Source organism: Corythoichthys intestinalis, chromosome 10 (genome assembly GCF_030265065.1).
Source record: "Corythoichthys intestinalis isolate RoL2023-P3 chromosome 10, ASM3026506v1, whole genome shotgun sequence".
In the NCBI taxonomy this organism is placed as follows: domain Eukaryota; kingdom Metazoa; phylum Chordata; class Actinopteri; order Syngnathiformes; family Syngnathidae; genus Corythoichthys; species Corythoichthys intestinalis.
The window spans coordinates 21444038-21457960 of NC_080404.1; the positions used below are offsets into that span (position 1 = coordinate 21444038).

General features: G+C 37.6%; 1 protein-coding gene across 1 annotated transcript in view; it reads left to right on the forward strand.

Annotated features, from left to right (window-relative positions):
• Positions 1-13923, forward strand: part of ctu2 (cytosolic thiouridylase subunit 2 homolog (S. pombe)) — a 16955-nt gene continuing 3032 nt past the window's right edge. The window contains exons 1-14 of the mRNA XM_057847426.1: positions 1-299; positions 493-567; positions 2720-2798; positions 3387-3446; positions 3823-3883; positions 3961-4070; positions 4182-4420; positions 6046-6181; positions 6268-6399; positions 9320-9411; positions 9543-9640; positions 10088-10186; positions 12597-12678; positions 12788-12854. Coding sequence (XP_057703409.1) covers positions 244-299; positions 493-567; positions 2720-2798; positions 3387-3446; positions 3823-3883; positions 3961-4070; positions 4182-4420; positions 6046-6181; positions 6268-6399; positions 9320-9411; positions 9543-9640; positions 10088-10186; positions 12597-12678; positions 12788-12854 — 1386 coding nt within the window. The 5' untranslated portion in view covers positions 1-243. The remainder of the gene's footprint in view (positions 300-492; positions 568-2719; positions 2799-3386; positions 3447-3822; positions 3884-3960; positions 4071-4181; positions 4421-6045; positions 6182-6267; positions 6400-9319; positions 9412-9542; positions 9641-10087; positions 10187-12596; positions 12679-12787; positions 12855-13923) is intronic.

The following is a 13923-nucleotide window of genomic DNA, read 5'->3' on the forward strand; positions in this document are numbered from 1 at the left end:
CATTGGTTTACCATAATAAGATACGTAATAAACAATGTACTTTAATACCAGTAGCTAGCGGTATCGAGCTCAAACACATCGTTTGTCAACCATTATTAGAACCCCAGAAGAAGAAACACGGACCCCCGAAGAAGCCAAACGCGGAAACGAGCTGAACATCTGTAAGCACGCTGGTTGGATCCACTGTTACGAAAAAAGTATTTCGTTTATTCAGTTATTCCTAGCTCTCCTGCAATCGCGCCGATGTGTCAGGTGACTGAAACCTATCATGATGACTTTGAGCAGAATGAGATTCCAAGGTATTTGTGATTGTTTTAACTGATCAAATAGAAAAGAACAATGACACCATTGACAAGATGGTGTTATAGGTAAACAAATGATGTTTTGAGTTTATTTTGTCGACAAAATAGTTTAAGATTATTTAAATGATGCTAGCACATTAAAAAGTCATTTGTGTTTAATACTTCTCATGGTGGATGCTTAACTTCGTAGTGAGTCGAAGAAATGTGTCAAATGCAAGGACGTGATTGCCGTGGTGGCCATCAGGGCAGGTGACAAATACTGCAGGTAAGACAACACAACTTTGTAGTTTACTAGTTCATAACGATTGCTGTTTCCAAACTTGTAGTTCAAATGCAGAAGTATATTGAGTTGCCTAATTTTTTACACGAGTAGAGTTACTTCAAAATAATACAAGATTAAAAGTAGTCATCAAAAAAAAAATATTTTTTTTTAAATTGCGATTTAAGTACAAGGGGAAAAATGACATTAATAAAAATGATTTTGTTTCTCAATATTTTCAGGAATGTGGGATCAAGAACTATTAATTTTAACTTGCTAAATATTTTTTCAAGTGAAAAATTGCAGCAGAGTAAAAATGACATGCTACCTTATTAATACTGTAATCTAGAAATTCTTTAGGATTGCAATAAAATTGATAATCTCCTATTCAACACCCATCTCTTTTTCTAATATCATGCAGCTCTTGTAACCCAATCATGGCTCATAGAGACAACGTCTTGGTGTTCATTCTAATGACAATATGTCAAGTCTTGTGTTGGCTTATAATTTTGCCCTCCTTGGTTGTCCACATTGAGGTCATTTAAGTGTGCTTTCACAATAGCACTGTTTGGTCCTATTTATACGGACCAGAGTTCTTTTTCTCAGATAGTTTGTTTTGTAAATGTGAACGCGCATCCAAACTCTAGTTCGGGCCAAACAGCCGAACGGGTAAGCTGAATTTTATGGGTCCCTATTTTTTAGTTTCCTGTGGAAATTTTTTTTTAGATTCGGGTGAAATTTTTTTGTGTGTATGTGAAAATGGGTTAGGGTTTAGAGTTGGGTTTAGGGCTCCTGTGAAGATGGCCTTCCCATTAGCTGGAGTTTTTCAAAGGGTAACCATTGATTGTCAATGCATGTGATTAGTCGACAGGGACCACTTAAAGAAAGCTTTAGCCAACCGAACTCTGGTCCGCTCAAAAATCTTTAGGTCTCGGTTTGCTTTAAGTGCACTCTGCTTCGTGTGTGAATGCAACCGGAGCAGGGTGCGCTTTTGCTACTTTATGTGCAGCGTCACAGCATGGAGCTGTGATACTCTCGGCTGTGACAGTTCACGCAGGGCATCATTGGAAGCGGAAGTATAGCGCAGACGCTATTCAAACCAACAATGACAAGATGACAGATGATTAGCCATGGCCAAATTTTGTGCTGCGCTAAGCAGTTGCATTTGATACACAGAATTGGGTTCTAATGTGACGATTATGTTTTGCATGCTGTTGCTGAACATGCCATGCGAGAGTGACTGGCCGAGACAGGTGGAGCCTCTCGGGGCGGCCATTTCATGAGTCTCTCTCTCCTGGAAGTGGCAACAATTTGACAGCCCAAAATGTCATGAAAGTGAGAGTGATGTTGTGACTTGGGGTACCACGCGGTTCCCTTTCGTGGTTTAATTTTCCTCTATGCATTTTTTCTATACTCCAGTTCGCTCGGCATTGAGTCGGCAGGGAGCAACCCTCCCGCTGGCTGAGCGGCGACTTGCTGTGCTATGCTACTGTACGTTACATTTTTTAATTTTTTTAAATTCCAACTTACGTGCATACAACTTCTGCTTTACAAAAGTCAATTGACAAAAAAATGACAAATGCACGGTTTTATTATCATAGCAAAATAAAAGTAATAAAAAAAACATTCAGTTTAACATGTAAAAATAATGCTATGCTACATTACGTGCAGCATCACAGCACCATGTTGTGATGCTCCATACCCTCGCAGGAGGGAGGTACTTCCTCTTCCATTTGTCCAATCGATAATAATAATAATCAGTTTTATTTGAAGGCGCCTTTCTGGCACTCAAGGTCGCCATACAATCATATAAAAAAACAATTAGACAACGACTAAAAACAGTAAAAATAATTAAGTATAGAACATTTAAAACAATTAAATACTAATCTATGAAAATAATTAGCAGAACAGTGTGTGTACAATGAGTGTGTCTTTCGTCCACGCGATGCTGCTCGGAAAGTTCGGTTGTTGCAGTGTGAATGCTGAACTTTTTCATCAACTCATTTGCAAGTGTTGCTGTGAGGTAGCTTTCCAACGGTCCTTGTCCTCTTGGTCTAGTGTGAAAGCGCCCAGACTCACCATCTGTCAAGATTACACTAGCTCTGTTGATGCAGTTCGCACAGGTCTTGTCTCATTCTTTTTTTTTTTTTTGTGTTAGGGGCTGTTTTGAACTGTACTTCCATCACAAATTCAGAGCCACATTGGGCAAAAACAGAGTGATTTTCCCAGGAGAAAAGGTATGTTTTTACTAGGGCTAACAGTACACTAAAATATAATTTCGGTTCAGTTTCATGAAATGTTCGGTTCATTTTCGGTACAAAAAAGTGTGGAAAAACTACTTTTATTTTAAAGAATGTAAATATTAGAACTTGTGTAAATAAATAAAAGTGGTCCTTTTGGGTGGTATTTATATTGTTATTAATATTATACTAATGACGCAGTAATTTTTTCCCAACTGATTAGTTACCCAGCACATCAAGCTAAGACGGCCAATTTTAGATAAACTATTGATGCAGAGCCAGTAAACGTATTCCGACACACTAGGTGGCGCTTCCTTTACTCCAGTCAGATGAGTGAAAGACGTTAAGTTTTGCTCATAAATTCATGGAATGCTGCAACTAGGGCATTTTAATGAATTAATGACACATTTAATGATACTTTTATTTATTTAATTCCCATTGTAATATTTTTTAAAAATTCTGTAAAGATGTATTTATTGATATATTTCATTCTGTCCCATTTGTTCATCCATACTCGGTAAATCAAGGCGTATGTGGTTTAGTTTCACCACAACTGGTATGCTCATCACATTTGTCTACTTTTAGGTGTTGCTAGCTGTATCTGGAGGCCCTTCTTCTTCATCAATGCTCAGACAAGTCCAAGAGGTCTATCTGCCTTGTGATCACCATGAATTATTGTATTCCAACAGAGAAAATAAAAGCCCTGTCGACACGAAGATAATTAGGACTATTTTGAGCTAGACCTATGCATTATTGAATTCAGTAATAATTTTATTTTATTATGGCCTATTTAAAAATGATTAGCTTGAGAGTCCCTTAAACAGTAGTTTAATGATTTTTTTTCTTATTTTTTTCCTCCCTAGTGTATTTTTTTTAATCTCTTATTTTGATTTTTTTTTTTTTTTTTTTTTCGTTTTTAAATACGGAGTTTAATGCACTCCAAAATATTTCTTTAAAATTTGTCAACCTGTTCCTTCATCTATAACTTATTTTATGATGTATCTTGCCCTTCTTCTTCCAGGGTTTGAGTCAGAATGCTCACAAGAAGTTGAGATTCATGCCAGGAATTGTCTACATTGATGGTAAAATATAATCATACTTAAAATTTAGCACACTCATGCTAGGTTGCAGAAATCGGACTGAATGTATTTGTTCTCAGAGGGTGGTGCTTTGGGTCAGTCTTTGGATGAGCGACGGCAAACGGTGGCAAAAATGGACGATATTTTTAAGGCTTCAGGATTCCCCTATCACATTGTGCCTTTGGAACAGGTTAGTTTTGATAACGAGTTGTCTGTTATTATTCTAATACTTAGGCTGACCTAAATTTTATTTTATATCCGAGTTTGCCTAAATCCTGATTATCCACTTTTCACCTCGTAGGTTCTTGACCTCCCAAGTTCAGTTATCATGATGGCTCCTTCCTCACAGCAACAAGCAAGTTCCTACAAAGCATATGTGGACAACTTCATTCGCAAGAATACTTGTAGTTGTTTAACACCAGAGCAGAAGCATGAGACTTCATTGCCTTTTGTTCAAGAGTCACAGACTGAGCAACTGCAGCAGCTCATTAACTGTTTTAAAACACTGACAGCCAAAGAAGACATCCTGAGTAATTTGAGGTAATTAATTTTATATTCATTATGTGCTAACAGTTGAGTTGATAAGCATTTGCCTTGATTTCCATTATTTTTCAGAAGTGGAATTTTTGTGAGTCTGTCACTATCAAATATTTTTAGAATTGATTATTCTACAGATTATTCTGTCAGTTACCTGAATAATTAAGAGTTTGACCATTTGATTTATTATTTATTGTAGAAACGCTACTTCCCCAAATGCTGTTCATTTACAAGACAGTTTTTTTTAATGATTAAATGCAACCAAATAAAGAATATTACCGTATTTTTTCTGACTAATAAGTGGCGTCTGAATATCAGTCACACCAGCTAAAAATGTGCTCTTTAGAAGGAAAAAAACATAACAGTTGCACTAGGGTATAAGTTGCATTTCTTGGGGAAATGTATTTGGTAAAATCAAACACCTAGAACAGAAATGTCATCTTGAAAGGCAATTTAAAATAAAAATAGAGCAATTTTCGCAATTATTCAACCCTTCTCAGTTTTATTTTTATAAGTTACAGCTAATGTTGAAACATAGGCCTCGAGCTTGAGCGCCCTCTTGCAGTTTGATGTAACAAATAACATGTGAAATGATCTATTAATGTGTTAATAATTTCACACATCAGTCGATCCAGAATATGTCGCACCCCTACTTTGTCCGTGGCATTTAGAAATTAGGAGTAAATATTTCTAATTGCGCTAAATGTTTGATCAATTGTCAAAGCAGTTGTGGATTAATCCTATGTGCGACTTTTTGAGAATCGATTAATTTCGAAAGCCGTATTACGGACTTGAGCTGTAATTGTTCAGATTTAATTCAAAACATTTGGCAAAAATGTTTAAGAATTGTTTTTCTTAAAAAATCAGACAATGTGATGTGCAGATGCGCAATACTCGCATAGCACGGACGTGCGATGTTGGGGGGGGTGGGGGGGTTTAGCGCAATTTTGTTTTCCTGCTTCATGCTCGTACAACGCCACAGCCTCACCCTTTCTCCTTCAAAGCAGGAGGTCACTAGTGCAGCTGGCGTTTTGTACTTAAAAGTTAACGATGATTGATAGGTTGTACTGTAGCTTTGATGCAGAGAGACTTGACAGCTCTACAATCAATGGCAAAAATGTGTTAAAAGTGAGAGGCTGTTCTCGGCAGCGTGAGTTAATTTGTGTGGACTCACGCAATGAAGCATTTTATAAAAGTAAGCATCTTTCTACGTTATTATTCTTTAAAAATAATTCATATTATGAAGGCAGCACAGTGCTTAGCACATCACCTCACATTTCACAGTTCACTCCCAGCTCCGGCCTTCCTGTGTGGAGTTTGCATGTTGGTCCCGTGCCTGCGTGGATTTTTTTCGGGTTCCTACCACATCCCCCCCAAAAAAGTGCATGATATGCTGATTGAACAGTCCAAATTGTCGGTAGGTGTGTGTGCGTGAATGGTTGTGTGTCTGTGTAAATGTAACATTGTGAAAAGATGTCACGAGAATACAGCAGGCTTTTTTATTTGACTCATTGCAGCTGTAGTACTATATGTTCGATTCATTCATTTTTTTCCCCATTTTTTCTGTTGTTCTAAATACAGTACAACAATGCACTAAAAAAAACATGTTTTTTTTCCCCCTCTAAAAGACAACACCTCTTAGTGCACACAGCGCGTTGTGAAGGCTACAGTAAATTGATGTTAGGAGACAACTGCACCAGACTGGCCTGTAAACTTCTTGTTAGTATATCATTGGGAAGAGGAGCACAGCTTGCTCAAGATACAGTGAGTGTATTTTTTTTTTTGGTTTAACTAGTTATTTTTGAAAGATCAAATGTAACAAACTGCTGGAGATGTGTTTATTTTGACAGAGCTTCTCAGACTCACGCTACGGTGACATAGTATCTGTGAGGCCCATGAGGGATTACTCTGCAAAAGAAATCGCCTACTATAACCATATTTTCAATGTGCCATCTGTTTTCACACCAAACCTACAAACTAAGGTAAGGCCTGGCATTAAACAATCCATACGGAGGTCTAAGATTTTATGAGGAATTACAAAATATTATACAACTTACAGTAATATTGCGGTATTGAGAAATATTGTAGTGTACATTATGGTAACAATGCAGCTTAAGTCATTAGTTTTTTTTTGTCACAGACCGAATTAGATGTAAGATACAATATCTAATTGGTGATGATAAAAACAATATCAAAGAACAAACATTAATAATGTTTGATCTTATCAGTGTATTTAAATAAACTTATCATATATATACTATTATGCGTAATGCACAAAGTCCAACAGAGTGGCTTATGAAACTTCTGTCTTTAAAAAAATTTTGTGACAAGTACTCTTCATAATGCATGCATGCATGCAGCAGAGCTGGGTCGAATAGCCAAAAATTTTACTCAAGTAAGTGTAGCGTTCCTTCAAAATAATATTAGTTAAGTAAAAATAAGGTTATTCATCCAAAGAATTTACTCAAGAACAAGTTAAGTATTCGGTGAAAAGAACATTCAAGGAATGAGTAACTGCTTATAATGTCAGATTTTTTTTTTTTTTTTTTTCAAACAATGGTATATTTTCTCAGTACAATGCCATCTGTATGAACTGTTGTTATACTATGCTATAACTTATTACATCACCATATTAGGCCAAAAACACAAAAATCATGGACTTCAGACTCGGAAAATGTACAGAAGTGAAACATCACTCGCCCAAGAAGCATGAGCACCCCTTTAGTGGAGAACATTTCCCACCATGTAACATATCTCCTGTGTTCCGTGTTCTATTGGTTCCAAATGAAAATTGGGATAGAGGTTGAAATCCACTCTTTTTGAGTAATGTTGACGTGAAATAGTTTTATTTTTTATGGCACTTAAGATGCCACATCATTGTTTGCCGTGGTTATAGGACTTCCGACTGCAAGCGTGTCATGTGACTTTATTGTTTCGTCTGATTGACGCAACGTAACTGGTTGAGCCACTGAAAGCAAATCTGGCAAAAACAAAATCTAAAATGTAGAGTTAAAGAGGAAAAACGTTAACAACTCTAGTGTAGCCCAAAGTAGCGGAGTAAGAGTAGTGTTTTTTCTTCAAAAATCTACTCAAGTAAAAAGTATGGTATGGGAAAACTAGGGATATTGGCTTTAAACGTGTAATTAAACTATACGGCATGTTGGCTACTCTAATGTACTTCTTGTCTGGAGATTTTATTACACTGGGTAGGTAGACATGTAATTTCATAAACTTCGGATCTGCCTCCTAGTCAGGGGTGAAAGTGGGCGGGAACGCTCAGGAACGCAGTTCCGATATAAGATTCAGGGCCGGAACGCAGTTCAGGTATAACATTCAGGGCCGGAACGCTGTTCCGGTATGCGGTGCTTTGATTCTGAAAATATGACGGCAACTGTCAAAACGATATGTTTAAAATTTTTTTTTCTTTTTTAGATCTGCCACCCATGCATTTCATCTCCAAAAAGAAAACAATCTACCAACATCAGATTAACATTACACAAGTGTTGACAACAAGCATAATAAATTGCTTGTGTACCATAATCCGTTTCCACCGATATTTATTTATTTTATTCCACGGAGGGCATGGAGATTTCCCCAGCTGCTGCAGTTATCTGAGTCTGACGATGATGAGTCACGTCTATGTGCGAATGCACGCAGCAAAGCAAAATGCCTGGACTCATTTATCCGTTCAATTGGCTGACATACTGATATGTGATCACCAGAGATAGTTAGCTCTGACTGGTTCTAATGTGCATTTTTTCTGAAACAGCAAAAAAAAGGGCAATGCAGCAGAAAATGGATCAAATCTTTAAGTGCAAGGACAGAGTTAAGGCGGTTATTTATCATATTTAGTTTCATTTGCTCTGATGGGGAGATTCAGAACATCTTAGCTGTCAATGTGCACTTTGGATTTATATTTGTTCATTTATGTTAGGCTTCTTATTCATTTCCTTATGATTTAAAAAAAAAAAAATGTTTGTGCGATCTTCAAAATATATTCCATTTCACTCTGCATAATACAAGTCATTTGTGCTTATTTTTCTGAATGTACAGTGGGGAGAACAAATATTTGATACACTGCCAATGGGCATTGGCAGTGTATCAAATACTTGTTCTCCCCACTGTATGTTACTTATATCTTATTAAAAAACACAACAAAAAGTAAATGTTTACATTATCTTCAATTTTAATATACATCCTATGTCCTTAAGTAGTTAAAATTGAGATTTGGCATTTAGTATGTGAGGAAATGAGGGAAAATAAAAAATTAGGAAGTGGAAGTTATGGTTATCGCTGTTTTTGTTAACTTTTATTTTGCAAATCATTGAAAAAAATAAAATTTTGAATGAAAATTAGTTTTTGTATGTTTTATAGAAATAACTGACCAAAACAGTTTTCATTTCAGTAGTTTTGACCCCAACCCCCACTCTCCGCACCAAAAAAAAAAAAAAAAAAAAATTGGGGATTCTAACCACTTTCACCCCTGCTCCTAGTATAGACGGGATAGCCGTATAATAATCTGATACAAAGGTAGTGACGTCACTGAGGGCTCCATCGCCATTTTTTGTGTGGCTGACATGGCTCTCCTGCTCTTTTTTTAAAACTGAAAGAGCTTTTAAATCTTTCGCTTGAATATGTCTGGAAAACAGATTGAACAACGCCGAAAAATGATAAGCTTCCAGTTCAGAGGTGGCCAGCGTGGACGATGACGTTACACATGAGTCTACTGCTTTTTGCGCGTGCGTAGTCTGCGCAAATGCAGGCACGTAGTTCGGACAGGTGTAAAATATTGTCCAAATGTAAAAGGCAAAAAGTATCCGTCATAGTGTAGCCGTAGCCTTATAAAGTGTTACCTATGGACATAACTACACAGTCTGCCCTTTAACTGATTGTGTCCAACAGAATAAAGAAAAATCCAGCATTCAGCGTCTGACAGAAAGCTTTATCAATAAACTGCAAGTTGATTTCCCATCTACTGTCAGCACCATCTACAGGTTAGTAAGATATTTTTGTTAGTAAATGGTACTATAGTTATATTGTTTTTGCAGTCTCTAGAAAGTTTTGCCATGATCACAAAGTATGTGTACACTCTCCAAACTGTTAAAACCTTTACTGTGTCCTGAAGAACTAGTGAAAAGCTGCAAACAGCTTCTACAAGTTCATCTTCTGCGAACACTTGTGACAGATGTTTGCTCTGTATGTGTTCTTTGGATACCTCAGTTGGTGAGTTTTAAATGTTTTAATCCGGACACAATTCTGAACAAAAGTTGAGCTCGTTGTAGCGCATATTTAGTCAGTGACATGTACAGTAACATTTTAGGGGAAGCTGAGCTTCCCTAAAAGTCTTGGTGCAATCGCCTTTGATGTCACATGTAAACGTAGTGATGATCAGAGGTGGGTACAAACGCGTTACATTTACTTGTTACATTCACTTGAGTCACTTTTGTGTTGAAAGCGGCACCGAGATCCAGTAATGCCTGAAAAGATGTACTTTACTAGTACTTGAGTACAATTTTTTGGATTTCTACTTTTGAATATTATTTTGAAGTAACGCTTCTCTTACTTAGGTAAAGGTTTTGGCTACTCTACCCACCTCTGGCCATGATGAAAGATGGTAAATCTGCAAGTGCTACTGCAGTATGATTGTAACTTTTACCATTCTGTCTTTAGAAAATGCTTCAGCCTTCCAGGCAACTTTGATCTCTAAATGCCTCTCACAGACCAAATCTGGAGGTGCAAACAGTGCCTCCTCTCCCAGACAAAACACAGGTCTGTATACTTTGAGAGACCATTTAGCAAGAATTAAAAAAAAAAAAAAAAACAGGGAATTTACTTCGCTGGATTCTTTTTATTTGTGTGCTAGCATTGTTTTTTTTTTCGTCAACAATTATATTTCATCGAAGAACATTTTTTTCATGACACGAAAAGATGTCTTGGGAGACTATAACATAACGCGATGAATGTCCTTGTAGATGCTATAATATGTGCATGTCCATCAGTATTCATTCCAAATTGCTGGAAACCTTTATTTTTGGAATAAAACCTTTTATTTCTACAGATAAAAACACAAATTGTAAATGTAATCGCCGACAAAAACTCGATGGAGACTAAGACGAAAATTGAAAGGGCTGCCAAAATCAACACTGCAAGTCAATTTTCCGTGCTTGGCTTGCATATCTTTCACGTAAACACGAGCTACTGCAAGGCTTCTGACACACTCACCACCTGTATCCTGGAAGTTTGTTTGCAGTCACCAAATGATGCAACTTTAAAAATTCCGAGGTTGACTGTAATGCACGGAGCATTGGCTGAGAATGAATGGAGAATAGAATATTGTCAACAAGCTTCCAGGTTTTAATTAATAAAACATTGCTCAATTTTTGTATTAAGGCTTCAAAATAGGGAAAATAAGGTTAGCCTGTGATGTTTTAGGAAGTGACACTTATCATGATGATTCAACTCATGTTATACTAGTCCTTCGATATTTTAGATTCATTACACACAACTGAAGTAGTTCAAGCCTTTTATTGTTTTAATATTGACGATTTTGGCAAAAAAGTCAAGAAAAACCAAAAATCTAAAAAAAAATCGCATATTTCATCCAACCAATACAAAAAAGTTTTTTTTTAAATACAAAAAAAGTCAACCTTCAATCAATTATATCAGCTATGCACTCAATACTTGGTTGGGAATCCTTTTGCAGAAATGACTGCTTCAATGTGGCGTGGCATGGAGGCAATCAGCCTGTGGCACTGCTGCGATGTTATTGAGGCCCAGAATGCTTCGATAGCGGCCTTAAACTCATCCACAGTGTTGGGTCTGGTGTTGGGTCTGCTTCTGCAGGTCCCCCAAGGTCTGGAATCGGCCCTTCTCGACAATCTTTCTCAGGGTGCGGTCACCTCTTCTGGTTGTGCAGCGTTTCCTGCCACGCTTTTTCCTTCCCACAGACTTCCCACTGCGGTGCCTTGATACAGCACTCTGGGAACAGCCTATTCGCTCAGAAATTTCTGGGTCTTAGCCTCTTGTTTGAGGGTGTCAATGATGGCCTTCTGGACAGCAGGCAGGTCGGCAGTCTTGCCCATGATTGCGGTTTTGAGTAATGAACCAGGCTGGGAGTTTTTAAAAGCCTCAGGAATCTTTCGCAGGTGTTTTGAGTTAATTCGTTGATTCAGATAATTAGGTTAGTAGCTTCTTTAGAGTACCTTTTCATGATATGCTAATTTTTTTAGATAAGGATTTTTGGTTTTTCTTGACTTTTTTTTGCCAAAATCATCAATATTAAAACAATAAAAGTTTTGAACTACTTCAGTTGTGTGTAATGAATCTAGAATGTATGAAAGTCTAATGTTTACCAGTACATTACAGAAAATAATGAACTTTATCACAATATGCTAATTTTTTTAGAAGGACTAGTACTAGTGACACTTATCATTTTGAAGTTGTTGGCCTCTCAAATTTCTTTTTCATGGGCAGAAACCAAAGTCATTTTTCAAGAGGAGAAGAGCTCTTTAAAGATTTGTACAGAACTGTGCTACTGATTAATTCCTCCTGTCTGTGCGCGCATAAAGACTGGCAGTATTAAAGCCATATTGTGTATTGTGGGCAATGGGGGGGGGCATGGGAAAAATGCATTTTTGCCAATTTTCAGGCACCATGCGGGTAACCTATGGCAATGATTTTTTTTTTTCTATTTAACTATATATATTCCCTAAATTCGTTTAAAAAAAAAAAAAATGTTATTATATACTGCATTGGTCGACAAAAAAAATGTTCAATGTAGGCAATTTTTTACTGAAAACGTCTCAACGCTTTAAAGAGACCTAGCCCTCCAATCCCCACACGGGCCAGTTAGCCAATGAAATGCAGTATCCCAGATTGCAAGGCTGTCCTTGTGACATCAGTTGTACCCATTTTCCTATGCACCTGTGTTCGAGTCTCAGTATTTCCGTGATCGGTATCACGGACGTCACACAATGGCTTTGCTTGTAAGTGGTGTCGTTTTTAGTTTGAATATTATTTTCTACATTATCAGATGTCTTTGCATACCTAAATACCTCGAGCAGTCTTTCACATGAAAGTAATTTATTCTCAGTGTTATCTGCCCTTTCAATGGTTTACTATGGATAGCGTTTTATAATTATTTGAATGATCTTGTAGCAATGTGTGATTTTGTGTGTAGGTCCCACTACACGTTGTTGCCAAGGCAAAGAAGAGCATTGTGAAACAACTCTGGAAAATAGAGGCTGCTGTTCTGTTATCAGGTACACTTTGTATAATCGCTTTGAAAAGTTGAGGCTTATTTTGCTTATAATGTTAAAAAAAAAATTGTTCCCCCTACTTTGTGCAAAATTGTTTCCCCCTATGTCAAAGGGCTCCAGACACGACTGACGTGACAAGCCTACTGTGTTACAGTTGTCAGTTGACTACCAAAGACATGGTGAGTGACAACATGCCATACTTAACCCCGCCAAACCAAACAACTTGTAAAACGTGTTAAAAATAAGATGGATTGCAGTATTTATTTATTGTACAGATTTGTACATCATCGCCAAGAATTTTTCTGAAACCTAAAATGGAAGTTTCCTAGCAGTAAAAAAAAAAAAAAAAATTTTTTTTGGACAATTTTGCACTGTTTAAAGGTCAAAGCAGCGGTTGGCAACTCGCGGCTCCGGAGCTACATGCGGCTCTTTGATCCCTCTGATGCGGCTAATTTTTTCAAAGTATATAATGAATATTTGATGAAATGTATTGTGGTGCTGATGAGATTTAACAAAGGAATTCAGCGTCCCTTTTTGCCTGGCACGGCCAGACTGCTCTCCCTGTATTTTTCAAACACTGAGAGAAAAGTCTGGGAACCATCCCATTAACGGCCTCTCGAGCAGGTACAAAATCAATCGACAAATCAGATTCGTTTATTTGCGTGACGTGTTCTTAACGAGCAACGTCACTCTTGCGCGTCGAAAGTCGTCTTCACAACAACACAGACGGTGAACCGAGAATATGTTCCAATCCACGGTAAAATCAGTTTTAAATTACCAAAAACACATCGACACGAGTCATTGACAACAGTCTGTCTCGCGCTAGCCATGTCGAATAAACTCCGCTCTCCTCGTATGTTTCCTTTGGCGCGCAAGTCCCTCGTCCTGCCCTCGTCGTTTTACTAACGTCACGTCTGCCCGTCGCTGATTGGTCCACTCCGCTGTCTGTTTGGTGTGGCTTGCTCCGCCCTGGAAATTGTATCCGCTGAATGGTGGCCAGACTCAATAGCTGGAACAGCGGTGAGCCTGTTGTACCAGGCAACGTCCCTTTAGGAGGCAGAGCAAGTCAAGTTCACTTTTTTGACACCTTTAACCCGCAGAGGCTAACGATCTCGCCAGCGTGTTCTTAAGATGTTTTTAATATTTTCAGATGATAAATTATTTTTTTCAATATCGATCCATGCTGTTGTCTTGTGCCAAGAGGTGTAAAAGTAAGATATTTACAGTTCAGGTGCCCCAGGTCCGATG